This window comes from Amblyomma americanum, chromosome 7 (genome assembly GCF_052857255.1).
Source record: "Amblyomma americanum isolate KBUSLIRL-KWMA chromosome 7, ASM5285725v1, whole genome shotgun sequence".
NCBI classification, from domain to species: domain Eukaryota; kingdom Metazoa; phylum Arthropoda; class Arachnida; order Ixodida; family Ixodidae; genus Amblyomma; species Amblyomma americanum.
In genome coordinates this window covers 83857227-83869189 of record NC_135503.1, presented here as the reverse complement: position 1 = coordinate 83869189, position 11963 = coordinate 83857227, and the positions used below count along the sequence as shown (strand labels likewise).

Below are 11963 nucleotides of genomic sequence, written 5' to 3'. Positions count from 1 at the left end.
GAAATTTGCTAGCTATAAACAGACTCACCTCTCACCGCACACCTCCACTTGTTTCAACTAATATAGCTCCAGTTGCTAATAATAATAGAAAATAAATACATCGGACTTGCGATCCCGCTTCAAGTATTCTCCCCTGTTTGATACTCAGCAACGTCTCTGAATAGCAGTGTAAGGCGTGTAAGTAACTAAGGTTTAAATCAGCAACCTGATGTAGAGTGCCCTGCGTTACTTCGTTGTCAGCGCACCTATTCTAAAGTTTATTTCAGCCCTTTCAAACTTCTATTGATACCACAGGCGAAAGGTAAAATATTTTGCAACTTTCGGAAAACCCAGATGAGCCTCTCTGCAGGGCCGGCTTTTGACACGTGGTAAAAAAAAACAGAATAAATAAAAAAGACACCAAAGAGTGCTGTTAAAGGAAGGAACATAAAGAACCAACCTAGATATGTGTGTTAGGCCCCGACATCTCCTTTTGCCGCATTTAGAGAGTCGGCGAATAGTACTGTCTGCTTCTTCTACTTTGAGAGAACAAAACACAATGCAGCAATATAACACAACACAAGCATGTTTTATTAACACGGTATTGAGAAGGAAGAAGGAAGTTAGCGCAAAAAGAGAAATTCGCATTAATTGTCTTACAGTTTGCGACAACATTAACCGTGTCGGGCGAGGAGCGGAAAGGACGGTACGGGAGGACAGATGAGAGTGAAAAAATTGGCGGTGGTTTAGCTCTGGTTAAACCTAGGGTGAGGCGATAGCTACAGCTGGACGAGTGGAACTAGCTCCGTTGAATTGCAAAGTCAGTCTTTCACCGCTCCGTTTCGCTGGGCGTTCCTTCTCTTAGTTCCACTTGACACAGCGCATGCGCAAAGCTGTGGCAGCTCGGTGTCGCCGACGCGCCGCGCCGCCGGCAGCAGCAGCTACTCCGCACCAAGTGGCTGGTCACGTGACCAACCACGTGACAGCGTAGCGGCGCAGCCCCAGGGTGGCAGCACCACCGCAGGGTGGCGGCGCTACCACCACGCTGACGCCTCGAAATGCTACCGTAATGTAGCTATCGCAACAAAAAGTGGCACATACGGAGGATGGGTATAAATGAGAATTCAAAATGTAAAAATGTTGTAAATGTTAGTGTAAAGTACAATATGCAAATTGAACTGGTGATGCTGTTGGAGTAATATTCAAAGAACACACCTCCGCTTAAGGACACTTCAAGGTATGAAGTGAGAATCAAAGGCGTGTACACAAGGAGCAGTCGCATTCTGTTTATCTGCAAAACAAGCAATACCCTTCTGTTTTTTCGTACTCGTGCAAGTCATGCTTTGCACCACTTTTTCGCATGCACACGCGCACGCAATATGATACAATACATCCTAATGCCACGTAATGAATGCGATTCATAACAAAAAGTAATCGTGTGTGCTTTATTAGTTACCGTTCGCAGGAAAACCACTATTTGCTCTAATTTCTGCATCCTTGGCCGCCGATGATAGCACCAAGTGGGGCCATTCAGAACGACGGAACCTTCGTTCGGAGCACCCGGTGTTTCAAAGTCACGCAGAGCGCTTGATACATGTAACATAAGCAGGATGCGAACTCTGACTTCTAGAGGTACAATAGTACCCCGCAACGCAGCACAGCTACGCGACAATAAATAGTGATGTGCCCACTAACGAGGTTGTTCGTTACAGCTGTTCTGTCATTCTGCTCTTCGTGATTGGCCTCTGTGTTCCTGATTGTAAGTGATATAAAATAAATACTGGTTCACAAAAACCCGTAAAATCGACCACTATATTTTTTTTTGATGACCTGGTTGCAAAAAGCCGGTGTAAAAGCGTTTTGGTTAGTTCACGGTCGTTACTACAGCTTAAACTACGGTGAAGCTGCATTTGTTGAGTAACAATTGGTCGTAATTATAAACGACATCGTTCCGTCTTTCGTTCTTATTAGTGGCGTTACATTTTGAAGAAGGTACGAGAGTTAGAATAGTAGTGCAATCCAAACAATACGCTACACGAAAATTAACGCTGTTCCATCAAAAGAATGCTTTGACTTCCTTTACTCGTGTTGTATTACGTGTCCAAGGAGCGGATTTCGGGCACACAATGAGGTGGTACTGTAAGCTCACCATGCGCATCTCTCCTTCCTTTAAAGAGATCATTTGCGAAAATACGTCAGAGATAAGGAAGGCTCGTTCGTCGAGAATCTTTGCCAGACATTCTGAAGCGGTGATGTTCGGATGAGCGCCTCCTATCGACGGCGCCGACAGAGTGCACGCAGACACAAGCAGCGATCAGTCATGAGTGCAGGTGACCTCCCACGGTTTGCTGACCAGGTACACGTGCAAAGAGGAGAAGCGGGTCCCAGGCGCCGCCAGCTCTTTCTCAAGGCACTTGGGCGGACGGTGCAGGTACGTCTGCAGAGGGTGGCAGCAGGGAGGAAACGAACTTAGGGAAACTAAAAATGACTCAGCTAAACTTTTTGCTGTGAGAAAAAATTAATTTTTCGCCTCATTACGGCTAGTTCTATGGCTCTTCAGCAGCAAAAGACGCATTCAGTGCATAGAAACTTGGATTTAAACTTTGAACATTTCCTTTCGTGCCACTACATTCAATCTGGTGCAGTGCTGTCCAACCCAATAGCAGTGCTGTCAATCCTCAGAGATCCCCGTTGCCAAACATTGGTAGTGACAATTTCCGAGTTTGCTTCTGAAAAGGACTGACGACGACGATACGTTTATTTCATTTGTGTTTTTTCGAGCTCATAAAACTTTTGCAATAAATTAAGGTGGCCTTTTCATCGCTTTTACACAGTAACAAATTATTAAATACCTACTTAAACTCGTCTTAGTGTCCCTTTATATTTCCGCCAAGTCTTGCTGAATGTCTTCGAAGAATACGAGTCATACTTTAGTTTGAATACCCACCGGAACGGAAAGTTAGGTGCCATAAGTTAGGGAGGCAGAAAGCTTGGTGGGCGCATGAGATTAAGAAATCTGCGGGCATATGGTAGCCGCAGCTCGCAAAGGAAAGGGTTAAATGGAGAGACACGGGAGAGGCCTTCGCCCTGCAGTGGGTGTAGTCAGGCTGATGATGATGATGGCGATCATGATTATGACCCAGAGCTAGCGCTGTGCACCATTTCTGAAGAGAACTTGCGCCGTAAGTTCATTACAGGTGTCGGCTTGGGCCTCCTATCATATCTACCAAAATTTCACATCTGCCACTTACTGTCTGGTGTGCTCTTTGTGGGTAGTTTTTCGAAATGCAATGACACCCTATTTTTCGTGACAACTTGCACAAGATCACTGGAGTTCACGACCAAACGAGCAATTAATGCATATTTCCATACAGCAAACACCTCATTATATATTGCATACTTGTGCGCATTTTTTTGTGATTTTGATGCCTCTGTTATTCGTTGGTTATTTTCTCTGATGCTCGGCTTGGAATTGGCATGAAATGCTCATTTCTGAATGTCCTTGAAAGGTTCATGTTTCAGGGGCTTCGGTTTTCAATCTGAAGTGCGGTGTATTGTTGTTTTTAAAACTTAATGTGTTTTTGTCTGAAGTGTTTCAATCTGAAGGCTGCTGATTAGGATGTGACAACTGATAGTGTGAAGATTGACCACGGTACACTGTCGTTTTTTTTTTCATATTTGCGCAACGTACTTGAACTGTTGGCTAAGCTGTGTGCCGCGGGTGCCGGGATTCGTCAATCCGCAATTAACCGGCTTTTAGCTGTGACCCCCTTTTCTTCTTGAGGGAAAAAAAATTAATTTCATGTTAGTGAGATTAATAGGTTGTTTGATTACCCGTTGTGTTGACTCAGTCGTTTCAGCGTTTGGCTGCTAAGCAATAAATCGCAAGCTGAATTCACAATCGCGGCGGTCGCATTACCATCAAGGTGAAATACCAGAACGCTCATGGTTTGAGGATTTGGCCCTAGTGTTTGAAGCTCAGGCAGCCGAACTTAATCTCTAATCTCGCTCTGCGACATGCCTCACATTCGGCCACCCTGCATTCGAAGCTAAAAATTGATAAGTGAATCAGAATTTACTAGATTATTGTAGTCCTTCAAGCATGTGCTGTGAAACCTGTGTAAAGCGTGTACCCCTTCCAAGAGATTTGCAACATATCAATCTCAACAGCACTGCGGTGGCGTGCCACGCATAAATCTGTTAGTTTTGTTTCCGTTTTTTCGCCAAACCTAGCATTGGAATAATGTGAATGAATATAGCGTTTCTGGCATTTAGCGCTATGCTCGAAATCTCATTCCACGGATACATGTGCGGCAAACACGGCGACCGAGAATGTCAAACCAGTTTGCAACTTCAGACAAAGGCGATCTGAGCACTGGCCACTGAAATGGGACTGCTCCGGTAATAAGTCCGGCTGTTTTTCACTCGTACAGGGCAGAGGGAGCAGCTCTTTGCCACGACCGAAGCTCACGAAGTTGCAAGCGAAGACCTGGCAATGCCTGTCTGTAAAACTTTATGACCCAAAATATCTTTGTTTCCTTCTCTTATACGCAACGAAAGCTACATCGCTGAAGGGACCCTTGCGTGCCAAGTCGCAATGCGGAGATGAGGCCACAGCGCCAGGATCACGAAGCGCGATCCCGTGCATCTGAAGCTACCTCACGCTGGAGACAGGCGAAGCACGAGGGTGCGACTCGAACGTTCGGCCGTCAGTTGAAAGCAGGCCGTTTGACTTCGCCTGATTCGTCTACGACAGCCTCTCAGAGCTGCTGCGAATGGCAGCGAACGTAAGAGTAGCCACCTAATTCACAGCCATATTGAGTAGGGGTGAAGCCACATTCTATATCCGAAAATTCGTACCATCCTGAGGGTCAGCTGGTGTATGTTTGCTACATTGTAACACTCTTCTGTATGGTATCCGTTTAGCGCAGTTTGACTTATTTTGTGTTGAGCATAACTGAGGCACATTTTTGCACGCCGGAATATCTCTACGTTGTGCCGCGCTTGAAGAAGATTTAACATTCTCAATTCAATACCTATCATTGTAATAGTTTTGATTACTGAAGTTCATTTGACCAGTGCGGGCAAAACGTCCTTTATAGGTAGTTAGTGTTAAAATGGTGTGCATTCTTCAGCTGCAGCGAACAAGACCTCAGTCCAGAGAACCACGACGACGCCCTTCCTCAGAGGTGTCCTGCACGCCTCAAGCCTGGTATACGTCACGCGGTCCCGCAGTGCGCAGCCATGCTTTCTTTATGGTCATGGTGAGTACGCTTGCAAATAAATAAAGATGTTTATGGGTTACTTCTTGACCTCTAGCTGCCGCGATGACCTAGAGCTTAGGGCTTTAGGCTGGTAAACGCATTTGTGGGATGCAATCTTAGCTGCAGCGCCCGTTTTTCGGTGAAAGTAAAGTGTGAAAAAAACAGGGGTGTCTTAATTACATTACGCGTTGAGAATGTGATAGTTTTAACATTTGAAGTTCGCTCGACCTTCTAATCCTCCGTCATTGATGCTTGCCGCATACACTGAATCTCTGCAGCTGCCGATACGCCATCTTCATCCGTGGTCGCCTTCTCCGCTTACAGTGTTTTTACAGTGTACCATAAACACAGGCGGTGTTTGATTCTGGCTCCATTCCAACCTGATACGCGGACCTCTCTAGAAACGCCTGCACAAAACTAAGCGCACCTGCCAAGAGATGCCGCGCCCGTCATCGCACTCCGCCATGTTTCGTGAACAGTGCCCCTGCCAACCTGCACCTTCTAGCTGCCCGTGCACCTGCCAGCGCATCTGCAACTCGGCCATGTGTCATGGTCTCATGACGGCACACACCAGGCTGATCATACAGCGAATACTATCACAGGTAACGCCGGACGACGCCGCGTTTTTTCTCGGATGAGGCTTTTCAAGTTGTAGGATTTAAACGTTTCTGGGGTGTGCGATATGAGTGCGCTATAAAGAGCCCCAGGTGATAAATGTTAATTCGAGGCCCTCCACTAAGGCGTCCATCACAGCCCGCGTGAGACTTCAATGCGTTAAACAGAAAGTGCCACTTCAATAGCACCAAGTTTAACGGACAACTAGAGTCAATCCCATCGTCTTTGAAGAGACAATTACCCTTTATGGCAACTAAGCAGTGTTAACTTCTATGCACTATGTTCCCCCTTCCTACCTAGCCGTAGTTGGAGGGAGCACAGTTGCAAACCAAGAAATGGTTGCATTCGCTTTAGGCGCGTTTTACAAAATGGAAAACCGCGAGAACAGTCTTGACACAAACGGCGAGCGACGGTGTAATAGTTTGTTTTATGGTTTTGCGCCCGGTGCCATTGGAGCTGGATTGCCTTTAGTCAAGCCACTGATGGAAATGTCTCAAATCACCACTCTTCTTTCTTATGATGACGTCTGGAAAAATATCACATGCTCTAAGGCGTACACCAGGACCTATTGTGTGTTAGGTGCACCGGTGAGAGAGCTTAAAACACCACTCACGCCAATGTTCTCCTTGATGACCCGCTCGAACCTTCCTGACGAGGGAGGCGCCAAGGAGTGGAGGAAGCCGAAAGAGACGATCTCTCCACGGAAGAAGGTCACGTAAACCGGAAACAGATGCTCGCATGACATGTCCTCAGTGATGTTCCAGAAGTAGTGGCGACCTGCGGACACCAAGGAGCAGTAGGCATGACAAGACAGGTCTTTCTATCGCCCAAAGTAGTTACCGGTTATTACTCAGCGCTGAGTGTCAAAAGCCTGTAAAGGAACGAAGGAGAGAGTGTTGGCGAATGCCGGGGTATAACGCGTTTGTTTGCATAAAAAATAACGCTGCTAAACACTGAGGTGAATACCTAAATCATAACCATGAAATACTAGTAGAGATATATACGGCCTATTTTTTTTAGCCTGCCCACTGGTATCGCTGTGTTTCGCGAACGTATGTAAAAAAAAGGAAGGTAGGATTGTTCAAGTTATCTCTACTATAGGCTAATCTCTACTATAGGTTATCTCTACTATAGGCAAACTATAAGCTAATCTGCTCCAGTTTGTTTATAGTTTGACCAAATAAGCTCCGTATTTAGACAGTGGCTTTTCCTGTACTTCTGGTGGAGGCACGGATCAATCCCTGTATTATTGACTGGCCGGTCAAACCGCCGTGTGCGCCGCAGTGTGTTTCATTGCGCTAGAAAATGGTATTTCGAGGGCTTGAATAAGTCATGAACAGCGGAGGAAAGAAAAGTCCTTAGCGGCCATAAGTGAATATAATATAATTGTAAATGCGCTTTATAAAAATTCTCTTTTAATACAATCATTCCATTGGTATCCGTACGGCCACCTGGCTGCACCATTCTCATGGCTTGCTCAACAGATATTCACCTTGCCATACTGATGTTCATCAGCCTTTGACGGCTATTAAGTGCCGGGCATTATTGCCTCCGCCTTCTAGAAGCATGTTTGTCAATTACGCCCTGTCGCGACAGATATTGCGTTTACGCCAAGAAATCTCCAGGCTGCAAACAGCGCGGCTGTCTTAACGTCTCAATCCAGTTTGCCAGACCTTTCCATAGATAACTGCAAAACATGCAGCGTCCCTGTGCAGTGAGAGTCTTTAAATGTGTCTTTCAGTCATGCATTCAGCCATCGGCTCTTTTTTGCCGCCTTCGTGCGCTACACTCACCCATTCCCGGGTAGCAGGCCTCTCGAACCCACAAGCTGTTCCGCAGGTCGTCGTCGTAGCGCGGTGCCGACACCAGGCGGCTTAGAGCCTCGGTCTCCCTCTGCAGGTACACGTTTGAGCCGACACCCTCTTCTTCCAGCTCACGCAGGCTGCGGCCCCGCATACAGATGAGCTCTGCGGTGGTGACGTCACGAAAGCAAGGGCATGATTTCACAGGGTACATCGCACTCGGGCTTCGGCACACACGAACGCCGAGAAGGCGATTCACAACGGCTTCAAAGCTTCTTGCGATAAATTGACTTGCTTTCAAAGTCTACAGCATTCAAGAATTTCGGTTAAACACTGAGCCGCCATCTATCACATTTCGGACTAAAGTACTCGTTAGCATAGGCTTAATAATCGCGAAAATTGTTACTTCAGAAATTACCCAGGGTAGCATTTCAGAAAAACAACAATTTCATTTATGCAAAAAACGCCACAAGCAAACAAGAATTTGCTTGTGGGCCGAGCCTTTGTGCAAGGATGTGAATTCTGCACGTCGAGTGTTCTACGATCCGGGTTTAAAGGAGTAAGTAGGTAGTGCGCGTAATGTAGTAACCTAGAAAGTTGTTAACGCTGTAAAATACATTAGTTCTCCAATTGAGTCAACTTTCAATACTGCATGCACATAACAGACGGCACGCAGAAAACCTACCACCATTTGTTAATAGTTTGGTTCTTACAGCTTTTTCTACTTTTCCTTGTCCTGCGCCGTTCAAATATGCGCACATATACAGGGCGTTTCAGGGAAGCCCTGAAGTAGTTTTCAAAACTAGTCTATTTGGTCTGAAAATATGGCTTTTGCGGCATTGTATTACCAGTGTTGGCGAACACCGGAAAACCGTTGAATTGTCTTAAGTAGTAAACTGGTTAACTAATTTCTGATAAACAATTTTAACTATCACAGCTAGGCAATACTCGTTGCAATTAGAGATTTGTAGGCGGTCGTTATTATTAGCTATATCAGTTTTTAGAATTTCGAAAGCACGAATACTCACGGCGCTGTGGCTACACATAATGTGGCTACATTGTGCCAAAATACATGCACTTTCTAAACGCATGCAGGAAAAGCAACCTTTCCAGTGCACGTAACTAGTCTAAGAAGCCATATTATGTCTATCCACAGCGCCAAGGGTAATCGCGCTTCCGAAATTCTAAAAACCGATATGGCTATTACTAGCGACCTGCTACAAATTTATATTTGCAACTAAGCGCCTAACTCTACTAATTAAAAAGTTATCAAATATTAGTTAACCAGCTTACTGCTTAAGTAGATTCAACGGCTTTCAGGTGCCTGTCGACACTGGTAATACTATGCTGGAAAACCATATTTTTACCTGAAAAAGCCTATTTTTTTTTAGAGAGAGAGAGAGAGAGAGAGAGAGAAAGGCAAACGGAAAGGCAGCGAGGTTAACTAGGCTGCGCCCGGTATGCTACCCTACACGTGGGAAGGGGAACGGAGGGAGAGATAGAAAAGGGAGATTTTTTTTAGAATTACTTAGTCTTCCCTGACACACCCTCTATAGCAAGAGAAGAGACCGTGGCGTCCACAAAAGGAGGCACGTGTAGCAAATATGTAACAAGTTTATATCAAGAGGATTTGCTGCTTGGGCATGCCGTGTAGCTCCATGTGCATCGCCAGCTGCACAAACTTTTGAAGTCAAGAATAACGATGGCTCTCTCCCTCCCGAAGCTTCGTTCCTCCACTGATGGTATATGAACCCCACTACACGGTTTAGAAGCAAGCCACTCTGAGCTCTAAACTTTTCACTAAGGCTGCAAGTAGAATTCCTAGGCTCAAAAACACATACCAAGTGTAGTGTGCAGTGCTCTGTGTGAGGAATTATCTGTTACTTCGACAACCGTGGGAGTAATAACTCGTTTATGCCAGTCCCAAGAAAGTGCCTTAAGGCTTCAAGATTGACATCACTATGTAACTCTAACCTCACGGCACAAACTTTAAGCTGCTGTTATCACACTGAATGTATTGGCTTGCAAATCATTCGATCTACAAAGAAATTCGACGTACATATTAATGCTGGACATGTGCCTAGTTTTCATTCAAGGGCAAGAGAATTCTGCCCACAGCCGGAGACACACGTTCCCAAGAAATAAATGAAGGAAAGCAAATTTTTCTATGGAAGTTGCTTAAATTATTAACTATGCGCTAAAAACATCAGGAAGGGTGGATAATAAAGTACACGTGGCACGCATTTTTCGGAGAAATATGTTTTTTTCGTTTGTTAAAACAAATTATGCGCCAGTGACGTTAAGGCCTGCAAAACCCCGGAGCATCAACGAAGTGAAGTGATGGCGCTCACCGGGCGGGATGAAGTAGACTGTCAGGAACTTGACGTGCCTACCGTCCACAGTGTCCACGAGGTAGCCCGTACGGGGGTGCGTCCGAGAGTTCTCCACGTGGAACTGGAGGAGAGACGGTGTTATGCAATGCACACTTAAGTTTTCTAGCTAACCGTACCCGTCGTCAATATTCGAATTGCGTGGCTAATCTCCAATCTTATATCGTCAGCTCAGAATGCTTCAACGCAGTTATGCGATTACAATGGGGAGCAATATTTCAGAAGTATCGGCAAAGCTATAGGCTTGCAGGAAGACGAAAAAAACTCACAGCAACGCCCAGGCAACCCCTCGACGTACATTTGGCGGTACCATAAGCAATGTTACGGAAACTCATTTCAGCGTCTCGTCCCCGCTGCGGTCCCGCACTTTGTGTGTGTGTCTCAGCTTCACTGCCTCGCACTTCTCGTTGTACGCTCCGGCCTTGCACTGTCGCAGCTCGTGATATAGCTGGCGCCTCCGCCGGATACGCTCAGCTTCCTTCACATTCGCGGGGAGATCACCCTGTGGAGCTTGGCGCTTTGCTGCTAGGTCACATTCATGTACCGCACGGTTCATTTACCGCGGGATACTCAGCGACTCGGTGAACTATAGTGAGGTATGCCCCGAATGTAACACTTAAGGGTGGCTTTTTTAATTATCTGTGCGGAAAGCACAGTTTAACAGAATCTCTTGTGCTAATGATCATTGATTGCTTGTCCCATTTAAAATTACCTTTGGTAGCGAGACAGATATTTAAGAAACGTGACAATCTGAATGCGCTTATTAGCAATGCAATATGTATAGGATATTAAGTTTTTCTTTCTGGTCACTGTCATGCAAACAGTTCTATCGAAATTCTTTAGCTCTGCACGTGAAATAATTATGTCGGTGGCCATTCACAAAGCAGTGGCCACCGAAGCTGATCTGTTCACGCCGCCGCGGGGTGGATTCCTAATAGCGTATATTTATTTTTATTCTTTTATTTCATTGGGCCCAAACACAGAAACACCGCAAGCATACAAATATCGCTAAAACTTGCTCAGGGTTTACCCATCGGATGGTGATTCGGCACTAGTATGCGCTCGCTGGGGATGAGAAAGCGAGTTGCGCCGATACTGGACTCACCCCTGATTGTAAGCCGGCAATGATTCCGTTGACGTCGTACATGAGCACCACTGAAGGATCACCATCCTTCATAAATCGGAAGCCATGGAAAGTGCCTGAAACAAGAAGCAGGGCATTAAAAGATAAGCCGCAGGCGCACTGCGGTATTGCACGTAATCACTTCGCTTATGCGCCTGCTCAGTCCGGTTGCTGAGAACACAACAGGTATAGACGCCGGGAAAAGTAAACAGAGCACGCCATTGCCTCCTGAAAATTTTCACGTGCTGCCTAACATAAATTGCCAGTTGCAGTACATGCGAATTGGTAGCGGACACTTCTGCGCACTCTCAAGGACAAAAAACGTTTATCATTTCTGATAGCGAAGCCGAGAATACAGTTACAGAGGAATAGGGTGCTTGGTACTACGTCCGGGCCTGTACGTGATCCATTATCAGCAGCCTGCCCTGCATGGCAGCTCGGTGCGTCAGCATTGTACACGACCTCCTATCTTGAAGCATTTATTGTAAGGTCTCGATAAAAGACCCACTCCTTGTCAGAGCCCACCTTCCTCATTTTATAGCAAGGCAAGCTGTGTGAATCCTGCTTTCAACGCGCGCCGATCAAGCTGAGGTTGACTATTATCTCATCGGCGCTCGCAGCTGCAATATCAGCTGCCCCTTGGGCGCCATCTGATAAGCTAAAGTGAGTGTGACAGCCAGGCTGCACATTCCCAAATAGCGTTTCATCATTTTTCCAGTGTCAGCCGTGCTTTTCGCACTGACGCCTGATTGTTGTATTTCCAGTACGCCTGTACAGGAAGCAAAACGCG

The 11963-nt window shown here is 46.0% G+C and overlaps 1 protein-coding gene across 2 annotated transcripts; it reads right to left on the bottom strand.

The window, feature by feature from the left end:
- Window positions 1–2245: 2245 nt before the first annotated feature.
- On the bottom strand, window positions 2246–11699 carry LOC144097293 (uncharacterized). 2 transcript variants are annotated; one of them, XM_077630039.1, is made up of 6 exons: window positions 11561–11699; window positions 11156–11250; window positions 10012–10114; window positions 7652–7825; window positions 6472–6635; window positions 2246–2416 (listed from the first exon to the last, which is right to left on the bottom strand). In XM_077630039.1, exons 2-6 carry the CDS (start codon window positions 11225–11227, stop codon window positions 2294–2296), a joined length of 636 nt encoding a protein of 211 aa, XP_077486165.1. In that variant the 5' UTR covers window positions 11228–11250; window positions 11561–11699; the 3' UTR covers window positions 2246–2293. The 2 variants fall into 2 exon arrangements, with proteins under 2 accessions (XP_077486165.1, XP_077486166.1); XM_077630040.1 differs by lacking the exon at window positions 11561–11699 and adding an exon at window positions 11316–11470.
- Window positions 11700–11963: the final 264 nt, after the last annotated feature.